Source organism: Pleurodeles waltl, chromosome 6, assembly GCF_031143425.1.
Source record: "Pleurodeles waltl isolate 20211129_DDA chromosome 6, aPleWal1.hap1.20221129, whole genome shotgun sequence".
Classification (NCBI taxonomy): Eukaryota; Metazoa; Chordata; class Amphibia; order Caudata; family Salamandridae; genus Pleurodeles; species Pleurodeles waltl.
In genome coordinates, this window is record NC_090445.1 from 1,059,784,811 (window position 1) to 1,059,810,133 (window position 25,323).

Genomic DNA, 25,323 nt, shown 5'->3' on the forward strand with positions numbered 1-25,323 from the left:
TGCTGTTTTAGGGTCACAATACTTTTGTGCTCCTTCTGGATAACCATCTACTGCATTTCTGCACTTGACTATCAGGGCATTCAAAACTTAGTCCGGGGTGATGTGGCAGTATAAACTTAGAGTCTGTGCAACTTTGAATAATAGCAATAATCTGAATGTCAATGCTGGTCTTTACAACATGCATTATTGCATTGAAGATAATTAAATATTCTACACATTAAATACAGAGCTACAAGGAAAACAAGAACAGCCTACCTGCTTCTGGGTCATAGTTTCAACCCAACAAGTGTTCCTGTAGAAAGTTGTCTTTCTCTGTAACATCCCAAAATAAGGTACACTGTGCAGTGTGTCCAGGTATTCCTTATCAGTGAACAGGGGCTTGCTTTTACAAACCCAAGGTGCTTTGTGGTAGTAGTGTGGTTGAGCAGCACTAGGCTTGTAATAGGGGAGTGTGCTCACACACACTCAGTAAGGAAATCAGAGACCAATTTAGAAAAATAACACTGTTTTTTTATGCATTTTAGACAACAGATCCTTAGATTCAGGTAAGTTCTTTAGACGTTTTAGTTTTGTACCAGTAAACAGTAGAAATCACAGTTGTCAGATTTGAGGCATGAGTAATGTTATCCTGTGGAAGAAACATTCTCTGCATAGGTATATTTGTAAATGGTTGTAGTTCTCCTTTGGGGGATTAGGTGCCTAGGTCCAAAGGCCCAAGAAACCTCCAGCAGTTAGGATCACACGGTCCTGGAGAGGACAGGTGCAGAGGTGCTGGTTGCGTTGGTAGTGTGTGTTGAGCGCTGTGTGCTTTGAGCTGTTAAAGTTTAAAGGGGTCCTATCAAACAACAGGATCTGCAGGGTGGGACTTGGGGACAACTCTGGTGTAACCCAACGGGGGCTCAAGTCATAGGGACCCCTTGGCTAAGGGGACATCAGCAGAAGATGTGTACTTGGGCTGTGGGGCTCTGGTGCTACGGTGCTGGTTGGCAGGCCACTTTGTGATAGAGGCTCTCACAGTTCTTAACGGTACCTGTAGAAGAGGGGAAAGAAACACAGCAAGATGGCTTGTGGTATGGAGCTGGCCTCTGTTTTAGTCCCTTGACATGCAGTTGCGTCTTTGAGGCCGTGGCCTTCAGGATGAACACAAACAAGTCGTGGTGCTTGCAACAGGCTCTGGTACCCCAGGTATTGATGCAGGGAGCCTCTGGAGTGGATCAGCATCATAAAGACTGAATGGGTCAACGTGGCTGACCTCCTGGATGCTTGACATTCTCCTCCTGTGTTGCTGGTGCGTCAGTGGGTCAGGTGGTCAGCAGTTCTTTGGACCAGGCTGTGCAGACTTTGCCTGCAGAATGCTAGGTAGCGGCTCATCCACTCCAAGGGAGATACCAGCTGGTTGGTTAAGTGCTAGCAGGACTCCGAGGCTTTTGGAGGATGGCCAGCTGCAGGGCGAATCGCATCCTTACGATTATCGGGACAGGAGCAGTTAGGCAGGATTTGACGTCAAAGTCCACAGCTAGTCCACAGTTCTCGCGCTGGTTGACTCATCTTCGTCCTTCTTTAGTCAGCCGAATCTGAGTTCCTAGTGTTAGGGGGCCACCGAAATACTGAATTGAGAGGTGTTAGGGGAGTGTAGGGTAGTAGCCAACGTGCTACTTACCCCTGGGTTGACTACACCGCCTATACAACCACTTCCAATGGGGAGTGGGCATAACCTTGTCCCAGAGTTCCCAGTTCCACCAAAAACAAGATGGTGGAACCCTTCTTTCGTGGAGGAAATCAGGGTGCCCACCTTAGGCGTGTGACTAGCCTGGTAGTGCAACATGCCTACATGCAAAGCCAAATTCCTGCCTGTCCTTGTGCCAAATGGGCCTTTGGGTAGGGGGTGGCATCTGTTAGGTCTAGGGGAAGCCGAGGTCTCATATCAAAAGCAGCAGGTACTTTGAAGTTCCTGACCTTGGTATGCAGGTTCACTAGCCGTCCTATTGGAGGAGGTGTGAACACCTTCCTCAGGAGCAGCCATTGTTTCTGGCCTCAGAGAGCGGGAACTCTCACCTCCAGTGGGTCAGAAACATATCTGTGGTGCCAAGCTGGTCGATAACCTGTCAGGCCGAAACCTAGAAGAGTTGTAGGGTTTCATGGGGACACTTCTAACCCGCCCTCTGGGTGCATGTCATAATAAATCCAAGACTGGTATCAATCTGGATTTATTAAGACAAGGTGTTTGATACCAAACAGCATAGGTTTTACTGAAGCCATTGTGTAGCTGGGTAAATTGTAATGACCAGTGTCCAGTACATACCTCAAGAAGGCTTCCATGTTGTTCACTTGATCTAGTAATAGACATACCTTTATTCTGATCCCCCCAATCTCGACTCTTATTCCTCCAAGCACAAAGTTCTAGCTACATGGGGCATTCTATCTGATATACAATTCAGCTTGGAGGAAACGGTGACTGCCATTAAAGCGATCAAAACAGGCAAAGCCCCCGGTTTGGATAAGATCCCTGGGGAGATCTGTTCAAACATAGTATAGAAACATGGGCACCCTATATAAATCTACTAACTAGCAAGGGGAGGTCCAGTACCTGAGACATGGAAAGGGCCAGAAATAATCCCGGTCTATAAAAAAGGATCTAGGGAAGATCCTGGGAATTATAGGCCAATCAGCCTCATTGATGTTATGCAAAAAATCTATGCTAGGCAGTTGCTGAATAGAATTAGCTGCTGGATAGAAGAAAACAGTATATTGACTATATATCAAGCAGGATTTAGACAGCAGACAAGTACAATCAATCAGGCCTTTAGGCTACTAGCAATAATGTGGAAATACACTAAATTAATGATGGGCCACCTCTATATTGCGTTCGTGGATTTGCGCGCGGCCTTTGATCTGGTGCCAAGAGACTCATTAGGGGCCGCGTTAGGGAAACAGGGTATGCCGGGGAGTCTCCTGCACCAGATAGAGAGGTTGCACGAAATACATTTGCAAAGGTTCGGTGGGGTCCAAACGGAGCGTTGACAGACCCAATACCCATTAAGAGGGGGGTGAGGCAGGGCTGTGTGCTTGCTCCAACTCTCTTTTCATTATATATTAATGATCTGGTAGAGTACCTAAAACAGAGTAATCATGACTCGCCAAGATTGAATGGAGATCCAGTTCCTGCCCTCCTTTTTGCAGACGATACCATCTTAATATCCCAAACTCCCATGGGTCTACAAACCCTACTAGGGAAGTTCAGTGAATATTGTAGCTCGAAGGGGCTAGAAATAAATACAAATAAGACAAAATATCTGACCGTTAACCCCCATAAGGCACTCAAGAGAAACATTCTGATTAGAGGGCAGGAATTGGAACGAGTAAAAAACTTTAACTATCTAGGGATATTGTTGGACGCCAAGTTGTCATGGACGCCGCACGTCAACAAAGCTGCAATCTTCCTAGTCCACAGTTCCATGGCGATTAGCAAAAATTACAAAAGCTCAAGATCCAGGATAGTTTCACCAGTGTTTGAGATCTATAGGTACAAAGCGCAGGCTGCTGCCTTATATGGTGCTGAGCTCTGGGGAATCACAAACTTAACCCCGCTGGTAACCCAGGAAAACAATTTCATGAGGGGGGTATTGGGATTGCCTCCATCTACTCCATTGATTCCTCTAATTTATGATATTAACATGAAACAAATAGGCAAATTGGCAGCCCTGAGGCCATTGCTTTACTGGTGTAGACTTTGGACAACTCCTGAACTGAACCAATATAGGCAAGTACTAATTGAGATCATGGACCTGGATAAGACTGTCTCCCTTCCGTGGCTCCATCACATAAGGCATTGCTTCTACAATTTAGGTCTAAAATCCTATTGGGAAGAACCGCATACACTTACAACACAATCCAAGATTCGATTAAAGCAAATATATTGGGACTTCTCTCTAACCAGCCCCCTTCATAGCAAGGACCTAGGTAGACTGACCTCAAGTTTTTTGGATATTAAACCAATACCGAGAACTGAGGAATGGATAGACCCAATCCAACCCAGGCGAGCAAAAGTACTATTTATGAAGTTTCGATATGGGATTCTCCAGGTCAGGGCATTTACTATTAAATGGGGCCCCCAGAGTGAGAGAAGTCACGAGGCGACATGTGGGTTGTGTAATATGGAGACTTCTGAAACGGCAGATCATGTTCTCTTAACCTGTAAAGCCTATGACAAACCAAGGAGAAAATGGATTCGACCTATCTGCAGGAACGTAGGAATCAGAAACTATAATGAAGCGGCTAGATTCTTGAGATCTAGTACCATTCCATTTGTTGTTTTTGGTATAAGCCGGTTTCTTTTAGCAATTTCATTTATCAGAGACAAGGCGGGCCTGAGGCTTTAGGTGTTCTAACCCCAATAAACCCCTACAGACAAATTTATGATGCCTGAAATGGCAAATGGGATCTCTCTCTTGCAAGTTAATGGACTCCGGATATATATTATGCTTAGGTTATATTACCAGCTAAATTACACAAAGTTAGACTTCAAATGACCATTTTTTTCTACTCATGGAGTTTTTTGTTCTTGTCTTTTTACAGTTGTTAACTGTTATAAAACGGTTATCTAGCCTTCTATTGATAGCCCATGGGACATTGATAATGTTTTGAGCAGGACACAAACTATAGAAACATTTGGTTTTTTAGTGTTAGGACCGATGATAACTGATTGTAATCTAAGGTTTTTTAGAAGTATTACTTACTACTCATGTAATTATTTTTTTAATCTTTTATAGTATTTATATAATTATTTAATATTTTATGACGATTATATTGATGTTTTACCTTTCATGACTGATAGCTGAATAAAGGTGTGTGTTATAGTAATAAAATTAGACATCGCAGGGGCATATCTGCTCATGCAGGTGTACCCTCACATCTATTATAATGCACCATGCCTTATGGCTTTTAAGGCCTGCTGTAGGGGTGAGTTACATATAAGACATGCAGTGTATTTGGGCACTGCACAAAGTGTGTGCAATGTTGTTTTTCCACTCATTGTTTGCACCATGACACACAGTTTACATTGACATTCTGCATGCAATTTGTGTGGTGGTCTCCTATGGTGGCATAACATGCTAGAGCCCTTAGGGACCCTTTTTGGTGCTGATGCCCTAGGAGCCAGGGGCACCATGTCCCAGGAACTTACATGAGTGCCAAATCGTATGCCAACTGCATGGCAATTAGACAGTTTTACCTTGTTTTTAAGTAAATGCCACTAGGGACTGGTTTCTAGACTGATGTGCACTATGTCCACACTAACATCAGTACCAGTGGCAATATGTGAGGGTGCCATGACAAAAAGGAGCACAATCCTACAGTTCCTGAGAACTGTAAGAGTAGGCAGATTTCTCCTATTAAGTGTTGTTAACTTGAAATTTCCCCAAATTGTTCCAAAGGATACAAAATTGTTCTGCACTGGTTGTAGTTAAAGGGGGTGGCAGACAGATGTGCATTTTTGGTTAATTAATAGAATCTCCAAGCATAGACACCCTGCCACTGGGGCATTCCTTATTAGGTCGAGCGTAATCGTACGGTCTCTTGTATATTTTTAGTATACTTTAATTCTGTGGGCTTAAAGTCATTTCATTTGTTAGTTTCAGTGTCATTTAAAAATCCTTCCTTGCTAGTGGTTAGTCATGCCTCTTTGTCCTTCCTTTTTTTTCTTTGGGCGCAGGGACTAACTACTGTATAATTAAGATTTGTCGTGTTTATCTGTTCTTTGGGGGACATTTTTTTTTCTTGGTTTCCTGCTTATGTTCGGCAAAGCATCCCTTTTCATTTGTAGAGTATTCTTGCTCTCTGCTTAACGTAACAATGTTGTTCCTGCTTATATTTCACATGCTTTACTTAATCTAGCATTCTCTATGAGTGTTTGCTTCTTCCAGGCTGTTGCTACTAATTTTTTTTTGTTAGCATGCTACTACTGTCTCCCATCCCTCATAACCTTGAATTCACAGCGTAAAACTTTCATGGAACGGGCGCTGCGCTTCAATTTTCAGCACGGCGCCTGAAAGTCATTGGGAATGTGTGGAATTCAAAATCACTGGGTGCAGTACCTTATCTGACCAAAAGAGGTCCCAAGGGAAACTTAAGGACAGCCTGTGACACTGCACCTTTTCTCTGCTTTGTGCACATTAGAATTGTAAATGTTGCAGGTTTTTTCAGCCAGCATATTATAAATGTAAAAGCGTTAACTAAGAAATGTTCAAGGTCATCAGGGCAAGACTCTGCAGTAAATGGAAGTGCTTTAGTTATATGCATGGTCACTGGAGTTATGTGGCAGATAGGACCATATTATGTGGCAGGGTTGACCAATTTATGTGGCAAGAAAAGTCCAGTTATGCAATTACAACACCTATAGCTCTAATTTAAACAAATGCAAGACCTATTTTCATTGCAAATGCTTGTTTTTGTTCTTGCAGTTTTCCTTCAAAAGCTGGTTGAACTTGATAACTGCAAGTTTGAGGAGTGGTGTATCGAAATGGCAGAGATGCGGAAACAAAGTGTAGACAAAGGAAAAGCCAAACATGAGGAGGTGAAGGAGATCTACCAAAGGTTACCTGCTGGAGCTGGTCTGTAAGATATTTTATTAGTACATTTAAATGCAGCTTATTTTACTTTTTTAGACTTTGTATTTAAGAAATGTATTCCCTCATTTGTAGTCTTCCAGAAGCAGTTATCAATGTTGAGAATTTTATCTCTGAAAATTGTTTGAGGAATAGACATGAACTATCCAAAACTATGATGTGACATGCAGTGTGAAGTGAACGGATTAGTGTGACACATGGGTTTTAGTGAATTGACATGTAGATATTATGCTTGGTGTGTCATGTAGTGGATTGATTAGCTTGGCATGTAGGGGGATTAGTTTAACATCTATGGAAGGGTTTGCCTGGCAGGTGGTGTTTAATTGATTGCAGTGTCCTGCAGGTGCATTATTCCAGGACATGGGAAATTTGTTGAACATTTATTGGGATGATTGCCTGTAACTATCATAGTGCTGAATGGAGTGACATGCAGGATGATGTGTTGATTGCAGCAATATGTTAAAAATTTAAGGAGTGTTTGGCATGACATTTTGGAGGCTGATTGTTGTGGTTTGTGGCGAACGTTAGTCAGTGACGAGTGTAGTAGGTGATTGGCATGTTAACTTTCCCTTCATTGCTGGTTTATTCTGTGCTGTTGTGGATGAAACTCATTGCCTACTTAGAGTGTCATAGTTGGACTCTGGCTCTAGGCAAGACTGCTGGTTTAGGGATCACAGCACTTTTGTTTGTAGGTGACTAGGCAAATTCTACAACAAGTCGCAACTGTCGGTCCAACCCTCCCAGCTCACAAGCAGTACCTGACCAAAAACCCAAACAGTAAAAGGTGATTTGTAGCAGCCTTTACACATGGACTCAAGGGTACGATATCCCAGGGGAGTCGTGGTTAAACGAGATTACCCTTTTCTCACATGAGCAACAAGTCTCAGTCATACACAGGCAATGAAGGAGATGCAGTAGAGTTTTCAATAGGTTTTATTAACTAGACCGCAATCTACTGTAAATTGCATGGGCTATTAGGATAGAGAACAATCAGGGGTGTGGAATTTATTAAAATATCTACTTGTCCAGGGGACAGGTTGCTTCTCAAATCTACTTGTCCTGTAAAATGATCTACTTGTCCCTTTGGTGCCATGTAGTGTGGCGCCAAATTACGGCAGCAATCTCATTATATAAGAGCTCTGATAATAACCTCTCTGATTATGCCAGGGCTACTACCATAGTAGGGCTTGAATACTTGCAGTTTCAATCCCTACTGTAGCAATTTCCTTATTTTGCCACCTTTCTGCAGATCTGCATACTGGGGCTGGAGGAAGCAGTAAGCAATAGTTCCAGGGCTGGAATGCCTTTGAGTTTGCAAACCTACTAACCTGCATGTTTTAAAGATTTTCACCAGCTTCTCTCTAATATTTTCCCACAATAAGAAAGGTTGGACATTTACTCCTGACAATGGCAGAACTAGAACTTCTTCCAGGGTTGGGAAGAAAGTGGCTGGAGGGAAAATGAACTTGCAAATGCTCAATAGATTTTCACATGAGCAAATCTACACATGCGTATTTACCCATGCTAAAATACAGTTCACAAATATTTTATAGGGTTACGACATATACCATGGGTGCACTTTTGTGACTTTCTTTAAGGATCTGGGGCCACATGTAGGTAGGTTCAGATTTGCGACCCGCAAATTGTGAGTCAGAGCGAGTCGCAATTTGCGAGTCGCAAATCCGAATGTAGGATGGTGTCCCTGACACCATCCTACATTCGCAAGGGCTTCGCAAATGCCCACCTCATGAATAATCATGAGTTGGGTCGCAATTTGCGACCCCCTTGCGAATGGCGGCCCTCACAGGGATGGTGGCCTGCTGGAGACATCAGACCACCATGTCTGTGACTGCTTTTCAATAAAGCAGTTTTTTTTTTTTGTAATGCAGCCCGTTTTCCTTAAACGAAAACAAGATGCAATACAAAAACGAAAAAAGAAACGTTTTCGTTTCATTTTTTCAGAGCAGGCAGTGGTCCTTAGGGCCACTGCCTGCTCTGAAAAAATGTTTACAGTGACATTCACAATGGGGAAGGGGTCCCTTTGCGAAAGTGTTAGCACCCATTTGAAATGGGTGCAAACTGCGATTGGTTTGCGCCCGCGTTCGCAGAACAATCCTACATTGCACTGCAAGTCGCAATTAGGAAGGGAACACCCCTTCCTAATTGCGAGTCGCAAACCTGTTTTGCGATTCGGTAACCAGGTTACCGAATCGCAAAACGGGTTTGTGCATCGCAATGTGCTTTTTGCACGTCGCACACAGCGAAAGTCGCTGTTTGCGACATGCAAAAAGCTACCTACATGTGGGTCTTGGTCCCTAATTAGGTCTGGTGTTAACAAAGACATTTTGTTTTTATTAAACTTCTATTTCTCTCTCTTTTGGATGGCTTTACTGTGAGTGATTGCATTCTGCTCTTCCACAAGGAGTATATTGGCACACAAAGTAGTTTTGTTCAGTGTCAGGAACTACAGTGGCAATCAGTGACGTAACGAAACTGGAGGGTGCCCCTTTGCAAAGAACATGGAGGAGCCCCCTATCCAGACTCACTCAGGGCAGGTGCTGTGCTGAAGGGGCCCCCTGGAGGGCGGCTGCGGGGCCTTTGTTATGCCACTAGTGGCAACGTGTGCTTTTAGAGTTCAAAAACGTTTTGGTTTTTTTTTTGCCAGTGTTTGTTACAATGTTGAGGGCCTGGTAGCTCCCACAACAATAAAGTGTTACAAAAGCCATGTCAAAACAAGACACGCATTGGTGAAACTAAAAGACAGTTGGCTTTGTCAGTGTTTGTTTATTTTCATGCTTCCCATAATCGTGTTGAAAATGGTTACATTGATTTTCCATTAGAAATATTTTTGGGAAATACTAGCATGCATCAAAACATTTTACTAAATGACACTTCATTTGCATCTAATCAGAGAGCATTCTGGGAGCATTATACTTAGCCTCATAGCCTAAACTTTTCAACCATGTGTATACACGTTTTCTTTTTTTGTACTGGAACCAACGTCAGTAGTGAAGTGTGACCTTAAAACATTTATTTACAGCACTCACCCTAATAATGAAGGCTTTCAAATAATGAACCATAAATACAAGTTCGAACAGCATTATCTATTGGAAACACATTACCTCAACTGCAGAGAGTTCCACTCTCTGTAAACAGGCAACCAAAGGGTTTGTGCTGCAGAGGGTTGGGCCTACTTGTCCCAAGGACAAAGTAAACATAAAAACTTGTTGCCCTTGACCCCAAACAAGATGTCCCGGGCGTCGGGCGATAGGAATTCCACATCCCTGGAACAATGCAAGAAGCAGAATTGTAAAAACGAGAGTCATGAATGTAAAGAGCCCCACTATCTTGAAACAACATGAGATGTGAACTAAGATAAAATGATCCCCAATACCCTAGCATGATGAACCTAATCTCTAACCTAAGGAGAGCTAGGTGTATTAAACCTAATCTGCCAGTACCATATCCATGAGAAGAGCCCCCCAACCCTCCTTACCTTAGAATGAGGTCTCTAGATCAGACTCCATGGGGATACGAGGGTTGGGTCTGCATCAAGGCATAGATAGCGTTGATGGCATCAGGTAGGAATCCCTCTGATGGCCTTGTCTGTGTGAGATATATTTTTATACAGATCTTGTAGGACCCCTGATGCAGGTATGTTCCCAAACAGTAGATAAGAAGGCATGCTTGGGGCAGCAATTATATAAACAATTCCCTGAAAAGTACATTAAGTTACTGTCACACGTAAGTGGGAAAGTACATAATGTGAATACCTATGTCTATCATTTGTTCTTTTGACGCTGATAGTGACGCTTTCACAGAATGACACTGATAGTGTGCAATCAAAACATCTTCCGGACTATAAAAATCTCAGCCGTTTTGGAAGAAATAATTAAATAAATAGGCTAAGACAGAGCAAGCTAAGTAGGTTAAAAGTCACTAGGTGACGGGGGCACAGACCTGCAAGCCAGAAGGCTAAGCTATCTCTTGTTTCCCATTAAAACTACATAGGATCCACTACAAGAGTTGTTTTAATCTCATTGGAGTCATTCAGTTGTTTCTGGTTAAATATTCTTCACTAGGAAAGCACAACTAACGTTTTTGTTTTTGGGGAAGGAGAGTGGTTGTAGTATTATTAATTGATTCCTGATGATATCCACAGTGACTCTAGCTTCCATTTGACTTCAGCACATTCTCTGGATTCTATGACCCTCTATCATGTTGTTCCTAGGAACTTCTTAGCCTTAGATTTTATTTAATTTGATCCCGATGTGTCCAATTATTGTACAATTGCACTAAGTGGTCGACAGAAGAATGCCACATTGACCTACTCTTTTATCTTTTATAAATGATGGGATCTTCGGAAGTAGGCCAGTGCTTTGAAAGTTTATCATCTGTTTAAAGAATGTGGAAAAACTCCAATATCAATCAGTATTTTTCAGTGAATAAGCAATAAATGGACACAGAAATAACAACGTTGGTTGTTGCCTCCTTTTTCCAACAGTCATTTTACATGTCACTGCCTTGGTGAACCTACAAGCATACTTCTTGATAACTGCAAGTGATCCAGTTTACTAGGGCCTTTCAGCACACAGACGTGGGGATATGCATCCAGAGTGCTTTATGTAAGATGGGGCAAGGTCTGTTTAACCAGAAAAAGGGCTTTGTAAGTGTAAATATATACAAATGTGTCCCCATTCTGCCTTCAGTTGAGGTGTTATTCGTAAATGGGAGACACAGATTACTTATGATCCCATTCAACATTAATCCCCTTTTATTTTAAATCTTTTTGCATAAACGCTAAGAATAGATATACTGAGTGTTTCAAACGTATTATTTTGATATACTTGGGTCAGTATACTGTAGTATCATACATTTGTAACACATGAAATTCGTAAGGATTAAAACCACATAGGCCCGATATTGGATTGTGATGGAGCAGATCTTGAAATCAGCAACTCTGACATAGGGGGTTTGGAGGGACACTGGTGTTCCAAGATTGGAGTTCAGACACTCCCACGAAGATTGTGCCATTTATCTTGCTGAGACTAGCCTAACATCCTTAGCAACAATTGTGTGGGTACATACACAATGTACAGAGATCCCAGTTGGTCTGCAGAGTAATCCAGACAAGGACTATAGTAGGGGTTAGGGTTTCCTTTATCACATCTCTGACGAGTTCTCTACAGAGTTAAGAGCAACAGTTCATCTACACATTCATAAGTACTTTTTAACATTTAATCAAGTCACAAATGAACAGCATGAGGAAGCATCTGTGTTTTTTCACAAGCATGAACTCAAGTGTTCGATCCACAAGTAGAGCAAGATAAACATGAGAGAAGAAAGAAACAATTCATGAGTTACTACGCCTCCTCAGGAAGAGGCATAGGCTCAAAATGCATTGGACCAATAGAGCAATGTGTTTTTGAAGAAATGTGTGTTTGTTAAGCTCATGATTTATATAAGGCAATGCAAGGAAATGTACATAGATTGAATTTAGTCTTTATATAAAGTTTTCATTCTACGGAACAGCCCATTTATTATTTCTTTTTTCTCAGTAGATTTGTATTTATCTTTTCTCATTGAACTTGCATAAGGTACTCAATATTTATCACAAATTCATAGAACATTTTTGAAGTATATGGCATATTTTGTGTCACTCCTTGTCCATCGTCATCTATACAGGTTTTTATGTGTAGCAACAATTCAGTTAGAAGTTTAACTTAAAGAAAACAAATTGAGTATCATCAAGTTTCATCTTGGTCACACAATCTAATTAGATGTCAGATGACATGTTTACATTTCAAAGTATACCAGTGACACAATACAAAACATAGCAATAGAAACGGCATCAATTCCAGCTCAGTTTGTAGGCCCTTTTTCGCCCCATCCGGAATAATAAAATAATCAGCACGCTTGCACCTATGGTATTTTATATCATCCTCCATAAGGGGAACGGGTGTCTGCGTTGGCATCAACCTTTTCTAAATAATCACCCCACATTTTGTTTCTTGTGTCCCTTCTTCCCCCACTTTAAGGGTTTGACATTTTATCAGTTTCTGCATATGCCCATTCCCGGATGTCGTTCAACCAGTCATGAATTAGTGATGCTGACACTGCCTTCCAGCACATTGTGATGCATTTTGTTTTACCAGTTCTAATGCTGAATCTGTGATTTCAGAAATGTTTGGTTTTGCTGAAACCAACAGCCCCAGTAAGCATGTTATGTCTTTCTGTATGAGTCTAGCATTTAACTTGGTAATTTGTTTAAGGACTTAGTACCAGGATCACAAGATTTCTGGGCAGCGTCAATTCATGTATACAATATCTGCCCCTTCTGTGGCATGTGTGGGATAGATGTTTAGTGCTCCCAAGTACATTCATCCAATTTGTCTTGTGGTCTGATGGGCATAGTGTATGTAATTAAACTGAGTGTATTTGAGTCTGGAGTTTCTAGAAATTAACTTCACAGTACTGAGATATTTTACCCATTACTTCTTGTGTAGTTCACTTCCCAGTTCTTGTTCTTTGTCTTCACCCAAAGTGCAGTAGGAGCCCCATGTATAAGTAGGTGGCTGTATGTTTTTGAAAGCCATGTGTCAAATGTCTTCAATGACCCACCCTCAAACATATCACCCCAAACCTGCATATCTGCCTCCAACCAAGGGCATATATCATGTGATAATGTCAGTCGCGCACATTCAGGAAGAGGCCATAATGGCAACTCTGGTGCGTATGGTGACTTCTCAAACCTGTCATGCACATATTTCTTCCAACACCATCTTGCTACTTTCAAACATATACTGTATTATCCTTGGCTTTCTTGGTGTCTGTACGTAGAAGCCATTCTAATGTTGGTGTACCTTCCAATTAATTACTAATATCACTTATCATAGAATTTGAGGTGCCTACTAGCCACCACACAAGCCATTGCTGTTGGGCCACTCCATAGGATAATTAGTAGTTGGGGGCAATCAGGCCTCCTCAACTGCTGGGGCATACAGTTTTGTGTTTGCCACCCTACACACAGTTTCTCCCCAATTCAGTGACGTGAGTAGGTATTGTATATTGTGACAAAAGGCCTTCTTCGATATCCCTGGCAGGTCAGAGAAAAAAATATAACAGTCTGGGTAATACTAGCATCTTAGGCACTACCACTCTTCCTAATGTCGACTGCAGTAGCTTGTTCCAAAACAGTAACAATTGTCAGATTAACACTATCGCCTTGCCCATATTATTACCCTTTTTAAAAACTGTCTTGTCATGATATACACTTACTGCTAAATATTTGATTGCATCTAGTGCTATCCTCAAGTCTGTATTGCGGAGGTGCAATTGTTTCCTTCCAGGTTCTTGATCAGCACAAAAAAAAACTTATTTGCCTCAGTTAAACATTTAGGACCAATGCTCCACCAAATTCATTGAGTAGGTTAGAGTATTGTCGTCTGCAGTCACCTTATAGAGGTATATGAAGGAATCGACTGCATACAGGGACAAAACATACTAGTTATTCTGTATTTTATTTCCCCATTCCGGTCCTCAAGCCTGAAGCATACAAACCAGTAACTCCATGGCCAATGCAAATATTGTAGGGAGCAGAGGGTAGCCATGCCTTGTACCCTTATAGTCTGTGAAATTACTTTCCCAGTGCGGTTTCCTGCCATTGCATCTGTGTATAACAGCTGTACCCACGTCATGAATTTTGGAAGCATGCCTAACTGTGTACAATGGTCTGGGTATTGGTATTAACTGATTGACCAGTACTTTTCGTAGTATTTCATACTCTAGATTTAGTAAGGAGAGCTGCCTTTATGAGTTCCTGTTCAGAGGGTCTATTCCTTGTTTTGTGGGAACTATTATTAAGCCTTCCCTTATTGAAGCAGTTAAGTGCCCCTTACTTCTGGACGACTCATAAACTTAAAGCTACCTAGGTGCCAAACCTGATCCATATGTGCCAGACATTTCCACTGGATGACCATCCAGTCATAGTCTTTTACCTCTAGCTATTTGGGTAATGGCCAACTGTATCTCCTGCAATTAGATTCGGTCTTCCAGTTCAGGGTGCTGGAGTGCATTAAAATGAAAGAAGTAGGATTGTATCTAAATATTGACTAACCTCCTTAGCACTAGCCTCATGTGTGAGGTATTTAATGGGCTGTGGGCCAGATGTATCATTTTTCTGAATAGTGAATCGCATTTAGGTAATTGCTATTTGAATGTATGAAACTCCAGGAGTTTTGAGTTTCCCAATGGCCCGCAAATCGACCTACCTCATTAATATTCAAGAAGTAGGTCGCAGTTTGCATCCTATTAGGAAATTATAAAATTACAGGGATGGTAGCCTGCTGGGCTCAGCAGACCACCATGTCTGTGATTGCTTTTAAATAAAGCAATCTTTTTTATTTATTTTAAAAGCAGCCCGTTTTCCTGAAAGGAAAACCAGATCCATTTACAAAACAAAAATTAAAAGTTTTCTTTTCCTTTTTTTAATAGTAGGAAGTGGTCCATGGAACCACTGCCTGCTCTTAAAAGATGTTTTCGTCTGCATTCACAAAGGGAAAGGGATCCTTTTGGGGTCCAATAGGTAGTAATAGTTAGGATCATGTTTCCATAGAAAAAGCGTATTTTGACTTGCCTATATCTTTGGCACCGCTGGACAAATCTTCACAAACATTTCCCACAAAAGTGGCCTGGTGATTTTTAGTGCACATGAAAAGTTTTGGGGTGATCTGTCAAGCGGGGGCTGAGAAAAAGGCGGCTCAAAAAACATTGCGTTACCGATGTTAATTCCCATAGGATCTGTAAACACATCTACAGCCTGAACCGCTGGGCAGAATTACACCAAATTTGGTAGAAAGCTAGCTGTCGGTACGCAGGTTGTGCTTTTTGTGTAAATCCGTGCAGTAGTTTTGGGAAATTTAGGGAAATTCAAATTTGTATATCTCTGGCTGCAAAGACAAACTCGTGCAGGAAAATGCACAGCTCTGATTGACTGCCAACTCTTCAAGCCAGGAATTGGTTACAGCCATCTTGGGACTTGGCTTCAGCTGAGTCCTAGCAAAAAGAAAATAATAATAATAATAAAAGGGGCCTGAGTAGAGACACCCTGACCTCTTATCTCGAGTGACAGGGGGTGTTCCCAGAAGGACCCCACTCCCCAAGAGCAAAAAATATTTTTTCTAAATATTTTTTTTGCTGTGAATTTGCTTTATTCGTGGCCAAAAAAACAAAAAAGTGTGGGTTCAGGTGCTTGTTTTTTTTTTTTTTAATAGGCCCCTAGCTGGGCCTGGGGCATTAAGAACTTTGCGTGTGTGGGGCCCCTGGCCCCCACACCCCGGGGACCAAGACACTCTGGGGCTTTCTTTTAAATATATGCGGAGTCCCATGTCCCCCTACAGACCACCCACCCCCCTGGGCAAAGCTTAAAAGAAGAGATGGGGGACCTGGCACTCTGGTGACCACCACCCCCGAAGCATTGCTTTAAATGTTTGCAGAGGGGGGGTTGTGGTCCCCCCACTCCCTGGGGACCACCACCATCCCAGAGCAAAGCTTAAAATAAGTGAAGGGGGTCTCTTTGGGATCCCCAGGAACCCCCCCCCCCCTGGGGCTACGTAAAGGTTGAAGGGTGGAGCCTCTGATAGCCCTGTGGACCTCCACCCCCACAGGCCCGCTCGTGCTATGTCCATAGCGGTTTGCTGTGGAAATAGCTGTTTGCTGTGGCTTGGCAGCTGCAACCAAGCACAGCAAACACTTCAGGTTTTGACAGCGGGACCTGTAAAGTAGCTCCCGCTGTCAAATTCCGGAGCTTTCATCTCTGTCCCCTGCACGCATGCAGAGATGAAATGTTTTAGCTAGCAGGGAGCTGCTGTCAAAGCAGCTCATTGCTTGCTGAAGCAATGGCACTGTGAGTGAAGTCTTCAGGCTTCCCACACAGTGCCAGGTAGCCCATAAGGGCCTTTTATATCAAAAAAATATTTTTTAACAAATATAAACAACTAAATAAATATATAGGGACCGGAGGGGAGCCCTTGAGGGCTCCCTCGCAGTCCCAGAAAGCCCATACAGGGCTTAAAGAAAACCTCATAGCTCAATGTGAAGGTCACAGCTGGACTCATTTCCATTTAAAAAAAAAAACATATATCTTTAAAAAAAAAAAATATATACATGTTTGACTTTACTCTGGAGACAAATATCTCATTCTAAGTATCATACAACAAATCCTAAAAAACACTCTCTCTCCCTGTCATGTCTCTCTTTCAATCAATTCTCCCACTCACACACTTACGCACCCTCTCGTAGACCCACTCAGACCCTTTTGCACTCATTCACAGCCCTAGTCAGACCCTCACGGACCCACTCAGACAGTTACGCACCCAGTTACATGCCCACTGAGACCCTGTGCACCCACTCACAGACCTGTGCACATACCAACGCACCCACTAAAACACTTGTGTACACACTCTCACACCTAGTCAGACACTCTGACAGCCACTCTTACCCACAGATGCAGCCTCTCACACCTATTCTCACACCCTGAGAGGCCACGGTCAACTTCCGGCCTGCATGCGCCAAGGGCCGTACATAGCGTTGGGGTGGTTGGCCACAGGGACTGGCTGCAGGCCAGTCCATGTGGGCAACCCCCTACTGTGCATGAGAGAAGACTGCGCACAGTGCAAGTTGTGGTGCTTATAGGGGGTTGGCCTCAGGACCTGGACGCAGGCTGGTCATTTGGCCAACCTCCACCATGCAGGGCCAAAGGCCACGCAGAGTTGTGGTTGGATTCATGTATAGCAATTAAAATTACTATACATTACAAAGAAATCATAGAAATTCACTAAAAAAAAACAAAGGTTACAGGGATGTTATAGTTAAGTTCTGAATTTACAAAACCATAGAAATTCAGGAGTTATAGTTAGGGTTTTTTTCAAGTAACTAAAACCCACACCTTCTCTATACACAGCTAATTACTCCACATATTATATCATTGATGACATATTCTATGCAATCTTTTATATTCTCACTGCAACATTTGCAAGAAAACTATTGATGAGAAAACAGTGCATGGCGAAGGTGAGAGTTATGGTTACTTGAAAAAACCTCTAACTTATAACTGCTAAATTTCTCTGGTGATATATGAATAAATTCAGAACCTAACTATAACGTCCCAGTAATCTTTGTTTTTTTCAGTGTGTGTGTGTGTGTGTGGGTAAAAAAAAATAAAAAAACTGTAAAAAGTGTTCACACCCGGAGCACTCTCATTCTCTGGATGCCAACCAGAGCCATATAATATATGAAGACTCAGAGTTTTGTGTCCATATAAACAACCTAGGAGCGTTTCACAATGGCTTATTCCAGCGATACATCACACATTTGTTGTAGGCTTCTTCTCAGGTTATCTTCTTTTGTTTATAAAAATTCAAAACTTTCACCGCTAACGTGTTTCATGGCTTCTGCCGCTTCCTCAGGGCCGATAGATTCCTGACCATTTACATTCATAGGATCAGTGTGAGTTTCACTCCTGAATCATGTCTCCTTATGTTTTAGTTTCTTGGGTCTTTGTAGATTATCTCACTGTGTATATCTGCATGTCAGTCGTAATATGACCACTTCACCATTTGAATTTTCCAATATCTGTCCAAGTTGTTCTGCCTTTTTCTGCTTTACCTCGGACTCCCATGCTTCCACTTGTGTCTCTCTCATCAGTCCTTCAAACCCCATGATACAGGCAGTACATGATGCCACTGTTCCTCTTTCCCATTTCACTATCGCTTGTCAAATATATATATATCATCTTGCTTGGCTGTTGCCTTCGGGGGCCTGATCGCTGGCGGTGCTAAAGAAAAAAAAAAAAGAGTGACAGCCAATATGCACCAACAACTTCTCCACTCAGCTACTGGCACTTTGAGAGTCATGGTTCTTCCATCTTTTATTGCGGTCTCAGTGCAAACAAACAATTTGAGCTATTATAAGCCTTTTACAAGTTTGAAGACACCATGGGCCTGATTACGACTTTGGCGGAGGGGATTACTCCGTTCCAATGTGACGGATATCCCGTCCTCCATGTTACAAGTTCCATAGGATTGAATGGAACTTGTAATACAGCAGGAGGGATATGAGTCACATTTGGAACGGAGTGATCCCGCCAAGATTGAAATCAGGCCCTATATATTGCTTATGTATTTACAAACACTATGCATAATCAGACAACATAAAAAACAGACGTCCTGTTTCGTAACTTCCTTCTGCAAAAACTTTCAGTGTATTCATCCCACAAGTTCTAACTCAGTGAATTAATTAATTAGACAATCACCAGATGGTTTACTATGAAAATGACAATATGTAATCACTAATTGTAATAATTGTGTTTTAGAATTCACTGTTAAGTTACACTTTCAGCATATCGCCTCTTTGGGCCCTATCTGAAAAATTGCATACATCCATTCCCTGACACACACCTAGTGCAATTGGTTGCATTACTAACCGATAACATTATACATAGAGCAACAATATATATCAAAACCATTTGTGGTCCAGTCATCAAATAATTTGAAACTGCCAATTATGTAATCCTGCCCAGTGGGCTTGGATTGCCAGAACCACAAAGTTCACAGCAACTCATCTAAAACGTTGTAAGTAAGTACTAATTAATGCCCAGTACATCATTAAATGTTGAATTCTGACATTTAATTACATAGACAAACAAAATCAGTAATGCAAAACAATTAAAGCTTGCTAGAATATACTGATTTACAAATGATAATGCAGTTCTTCATCAGTATTTATTCCAGTTGGTTCCTGTGTGTCAAGTGTGAGAATGTAATGAGACTAATCTTCTTAGTTCTCGCTCCCTGTCAATTCCCCTTAGCCTCCCAGGGATTTGATCAATGACACTGTATTTTAGTTATTTCTTCCATGAAATTGATGAAAGCCTCTGGCAGATGGGCAGTTTGCATCTTTGTTTTTATTGCTCACAAGTGTTGTAATATTCTTTTGTGGGCTGCCAGTATAGTACTACCAATATATGTTTTGAACAAGGGCAACAAATTGCATAAATCACGTATTGGCCTTTTCAAATTAAATGATATTTAATTTTTACAACCACCCTGCCTTGCATTGTCATCTTCGTAATGTTCTCTCTATGTTTACATGCTTTGCCACTCAAACATTCGAAGAAACCCGATTTAGATTTTAGCCATCCTTCTGCTCTCTTCTCTGATTGCATTTCACTCTCCTACAGTTTATCTCAAATAGACCTAGCCTTTCCTTATGTAATAGCGGGTCTGTGTATTAAGTCTTGTCCTATAATGGGGCACTCCTCAACAAATGCCAAAGTCTCTAGAAGATGGAGCTGAATTTGTCATGTTCTGTATTATATGTGGTAATGAATCTGCACATTTTATCATTTTTCTTTTTGATTTGTTTCTTGAAAAGAATATCTTTCCTTTTCTGTTTAGATATCCTCATTTAGGCATGTTCTAAGATGTTTTCCTTGTACTCTCTTGCTCTAAATCTCTCCAATATATGTTTTTCTTTAGACTCATATTTCTCATCTTTACTGAATATTCTGTTGCCCTTGAGGAGTTCCCTGTAGGGGGATACTTAATTTCAAGGGAGCTGGATAAGAACAACTTGCATGGAATGTACTATTTCCTGCACTAGGTTTTCTGTAAACTGAGTGCATCAGTTTACCACCTGATACCTCCAGTGATTCATTTAGAAAATTCAAATTTCTGGTTACTGTTATTATTACTGGTTAAAGTGAATTTTAAATCATTACTGTTAATATTCTTCACAAATGCTTTGGCTGAAGCTATATTGTCTTTCAAGGTAACAAACACGTCATCTAGAAACCTCACCCACAACATAATGTGTCCTGTCCACATCTCTATGTCTGGATCATTGAGCACCTGCTCCTCCCACCAGCCATATGCAGATTTGCATGGCTGAGCGGGAAGCAGGTGTCCATCATAGACCCTCGATGTTGTTCATACAAGACATCTTTAAATATGATTTTTTTTTGGTCAGACACTCTTCTATCATTCTCAATACCATACAAATGTCCTGCCAAAACTTGGTTGGTATTGCTCTTAAATAGTTCCTGACTGCTCTGATGCCATTTGTGATGAATGCTTTTGTTAAATGATGAACCATCCAGTGTCATCATGTACGTGTTTTCCTCCCAGCTTATATCAAACATCCTTTTTTAAAAATCAGAAGAATCCTTAACTTATGAATATAAATTCTCCACAAATGGTTTCAGGAAGCTGTTCACATATTTAGATGTATTTTCAAAAATACTTCTTTGTGCCAATATGATCGGGTTTTCTAGGGGTACCTTTTCATTTTTGTTTACTGTGGGGATCAGATATAGCACCGTAGTCCTGGCGTCTCCTTTGGAACGAGTGGAGAAGTGTGTGTATATATATATATGTGTATATATATATATATATATATATATATATATATATATATATATATATATAAATCGTGCTGTATTTAGTTTTTAACCCCTTCGCTGCCAGGCCTTTTCCCCCTCCTGTGCCAGGCCTTTTTTTGCCTATTTGGGGCAGTTCGCGCTTAGGCCCTCATAACTTTTTGTCCACATAAGCTAACCAAGCCAAATTTGCGTCCTTTTTTTCCAACATCCTAGGGATTCTAGAGGTACCCAGACTTTGTGGGTTCCCCTGAAGGAGGCCAAGAAATTGGCCAAAATACAGTGAAAATTTCGTTTTTTTCGAAAAAATTTGAAAAAGTGGCTGCAGAAGAAGGCTTGTGGTTTTTCCCCTGAAAATGGCATCAACAAAGGGTTTGCGGTGCTAAACTCAGCAGCTTCCCAGCTTTCAGGAACAGGCAGACTTGAATCAGAAAACCCAATTTTTCAACACAATTTTGGCATTTTACTGGGGCATACCCCATTTGTGCAACTTTTTGTGCTTTCAGCCTCCTTCCAGTCAGTGACAGGAATGGTCATGAAACCAATGCTGGATCCCAGAAACCTAAACATTTCTGAAAAGTAGACAAAATTCTGAATTCAGCAAGGGGTCATTTGTGTAGATCCTACAAGGGTTTCCTACAGAAAATAACAGCTGAAAAAGAAAAATATTGAAATTGAGGTGAAAAAACCATCAATTTTTCTCTACGTTTTACTCTGTAACTTTTCCCTGCAATGTCAGATTATCGAAAGCAATATACCGTTACGTCTGCTGGACTCCTCTGGTTGCGGGGATATATAGGGTTTGTAGGTTCATCAAGAACCCGAGGAACCCAGAGCCAATAAATGAGCTGCACCCTGCAGTGCGTTTTCATTCTATACCGGGTATACAGCAATTCATTTGCTGAAATATAAGGAGTAAAAAATTGCTATCAAGAAAACCTTTGCATTTCCAAAAAGGGCACAAGATAAGGTGTTGAGGAGCAGTGGTTATTTGCACATCTCTGAATTCCGGGGTGACCATAGTAGCACGTGAATTACAGGGAATTTATCAAATAGATGTCTTTTTTACACACACTCCTATATTTGGAAGGAAAAAATGTAGAGAAAGACAAGGGGCAATAGTACTTGTTTTGCTAATCTATGTTCCCCCAAGTCTCCCGATAAAAATGGTACCTCACTTGTGTGGGTAGGCCTAGCACCCGCGACAGGATATGCCCCAAAACACAACGTGGACACATCACAGAAAACAGAGCTGTTTTTAGCAAAGTGACTACCTGTAGATTTTGGCCTCTAGCTCAGCCGCCACCTAGGGAAACCTACCAAACCTGTGCATTTCTGAAAACTAGAGACCTAGGGGAATCCAAGGAGGGGTGACTTGTGTGGCTCGGACCAGGTTCTGTTACCCAGAATCCTTTGCAAACCTCAAAATTTGGCTAAAAAAACACATGTTCCTCACATTTCTGTGGCAGAAAGTTCTGGAATCTGAGAGGAGCCACAAATTTCCTTCCACCCAGCGTTCCCCCACGTCTCCCGATAAAAATGATACCTCACTTGTGTGGGTAGGCCTAGCGCCCGCGACAGGATATGCCCCAAAACACAACGTGGACATATCACAGAAAACAGAGCTGTTTTTAGCAAAGTGACTACCTGTAGATTTTGGCCTCTAGCTCAGCCGCCACCTAGGGAAACCTACCAAACCTGTGCATTTCTGAAAACTAGAGACCTAGGGGAATCCAAGGAGGGGTGACTTGCGGGGCTCGGACCAGGTTCTGTTACCCAGAATCCTTTACAAACCTCAAAATTTGGCTAAAAAAACACATGTTCCTCACATTTCTGTGGCAGAAAGTTCTGGAATCTGAGAGGAGCCACAAATTTCCTTCCACCCAGCGTTCCCCCACGTCTCCCGATAAAAATGATACCTCACTTGTGTGGGTAGGCCTAGCGCCCGCGACAGGATATGCCCCAAAACACAACGTGGACATATCACAGAAAACAGAGCTGTTTTTAGCAAAGTGACTACCTGTAGATTTTGGCCTCTAGCTCAGCCGCCACCTAGGGAAACCTACCAAACCTGTGCATTTCTGAAAACTAGAGACCTAGGGGAATCCAAGGAGGGGTGACTTGCGGGGCTCGGACCAGGTTCTGTTACCCAGAATCCTTTGCAAACCTCAAAATTTGGCTAAAAAAACACATGTTCCTCACATTTCTGTGGCAGAAAGTTCTGGAATCTGAGAGGAGCCACAAATTTCCTTCCACCCAGCGTTCCCCCACGTCTCCCGATAAAAATGATACCTCACTTGTGTGGGTAGGCCTAGCGCCCGCGACAGGATATGCCCCAAAACACAACGTGGACATATCACAGAAAACAGAGCTGTTTTTAGCAAAGTGACTACCTGTAGATTTTGGCCTCTAGCTCAGCCGCCACCTAGGGAAACCTACCAAACCTGTGCATTTCTGAAAACTAGAGACCTAGGGGAATCCAAGGAGGGGTGACTTGCGGTGCTCGGACAAGGTTCTGTTACCCAGAATCCTTTGCAAATCTCAAAATTTGGCTAAAAAAACACATGTTCCTCACATTTCTGTGGCAGAAAGTTCTGGAATCTGAGAGGAGCCACAAATTTCCTTCCACCCAGCGTTCCCCCACGTCTCCCGATAAAAATGATACCTCACTTGTGTGGGTAGGCCTAGCGCCCGCGACAGGATATGCCCCAAAACACAACGTGGACACATCACAGAAAACAGAGCTGTTTTTAGCAAAGTGACTACCTGGAGATTTTGGCCTCTAGCTCAGCCGCCACCTAGGGAAACCTACCAAACCTGTACATTTCTGAAAACTAGAGACCTAGGGGAATCCAAGGAGGGGTGACTTGTGTGGCTCGGACCAGGTTCTGTTACCCAGAATCCTTTGCAAACCTCAAAATTTGGCTAAAAAAACACATGTCCCTCACATTTCTGTGGCAGAAAGTTCTGGAATCTGAGAGGAGCCACAAATTTCCTTCTACCCAGCGTTCCCCCAAGTCTCCCGATAAAAATGATACCTCACTTGCGTGGGTAGGCCTAGCGCCGGCGACAGGAAACACCCCAAAGCGCAACGTGGACACATCCTAAATTTTGGAAAAAAACAGAGGTGTTTTTTGCGAAGTGCCTACCTGTAGATTTTGGCCTCTAGCTCAGCCGGCACCTAGGGAAACCTACCAAACCTGTGCATTTCTGAAAACTAGAGACCTAGGGGAATCCAAGGAGGGGTGACTTGCGGGGCTCGGACCAGGTTCTGTTACCCAGAATCCTTTGCAAACCTCAAAATTTGGCTAAAAAAACACATGTCCCTCACATTTCTGTGGCAGAAAGTTCTGGAATCTGAGAGGAGCTACAAATTTCCTTCCACCCAGCGTTCCCCCAAGTCTCCCGATACAAATGATACCTCACTTGCGTGGGTAGGCCTAGCGCCGGCGACAGGAAACACCCCAAAGCGCAACGTGGACACATCCTAAATTTTGGAAAAAAACAGAGGTGTTTTTTGCGAAGTGCCTACCTGTAGATTTTGGCCTCTAGCTCAGCCGGCACCTAGGGAAACCTACCAAACCTGTGCATTTCTGAAAACTAGAGACCTAGGGGAATCCAAGGAGGGGTGACTTACGGGGCTCGGACCAGGTTCTGTTACCCAGAATCCTTTGCAAACCTCAAAATTTGGCTAAAAATACACGTTACTCACATTTCTGTGGCAGAAAGTTCTAGAATCTGAGAGGAGCCACAAATTTCCTTCTACCCAGCGTTCCCCCAAGTCTCCCGATAAAAATGATACCTCACTTGTGTGGGTAGGACTAGCGCCCACGAAAGGAAAGGGCCCAAAACACAACGTGGACACATCACATTTTTTTATAAAAAGCAGTGCCTACCTGTGGATTTTGGCCTGTAGCTCAGCCGACACCTGAGGAAACCTAGCAAACCAGTGCATTTTTGAAAACTAGAAACCCAGGGGAATCCAAGATGGGGTGACTTGCGGGGCTCTGACCAGGTTATGTTACCCAGAATCCTTTGCAAACATCAAAATTTGGCCCAAAAAACACTTTTTCCTCTCATTTCGGTGACAGAAAGTTCTGGAATCTGAGAGGAGCCACAAATTTCCTTCCACCCAGCGTTCCCCTAAGTCTCTCGATAAAAATGGTACATCACTTCTGTGGGTAGGCCTAGCGCCCACAAAAGGAAATGGCCCAAAACACAACGTGGACACAACATATTTTTTCACAGAAAACAGAGGTGTTTTTT

At 42.3% G+C, this 25,323-nt stretch overlaps 1 protein-coding gene across 2 annotated transcripts in view; it reads left to right on the plus strand.

Annotated features, from left to right (window-relative positions):
- The window catches only part of USP48 (ubiquitin specific peptidase 48), a 774,242-nt gene that overhangs the window by 204,459 nt on the left and 544,460 nt on the right, over positions 1-25,323 (plus strand). For both annotated transcript variants that reach the window (XM_069240019.1, XM_069240020.1), the window contains exon 11: positions 6,459-6,608. In XM_069240019.1, the coding sequence (XP_069096120.1) occupies positions 6,459-6,608 (150 nt within the window). The remainder of the gene's footprint in view (positions 1-6,458; positions 6,609-25,323) is intronic.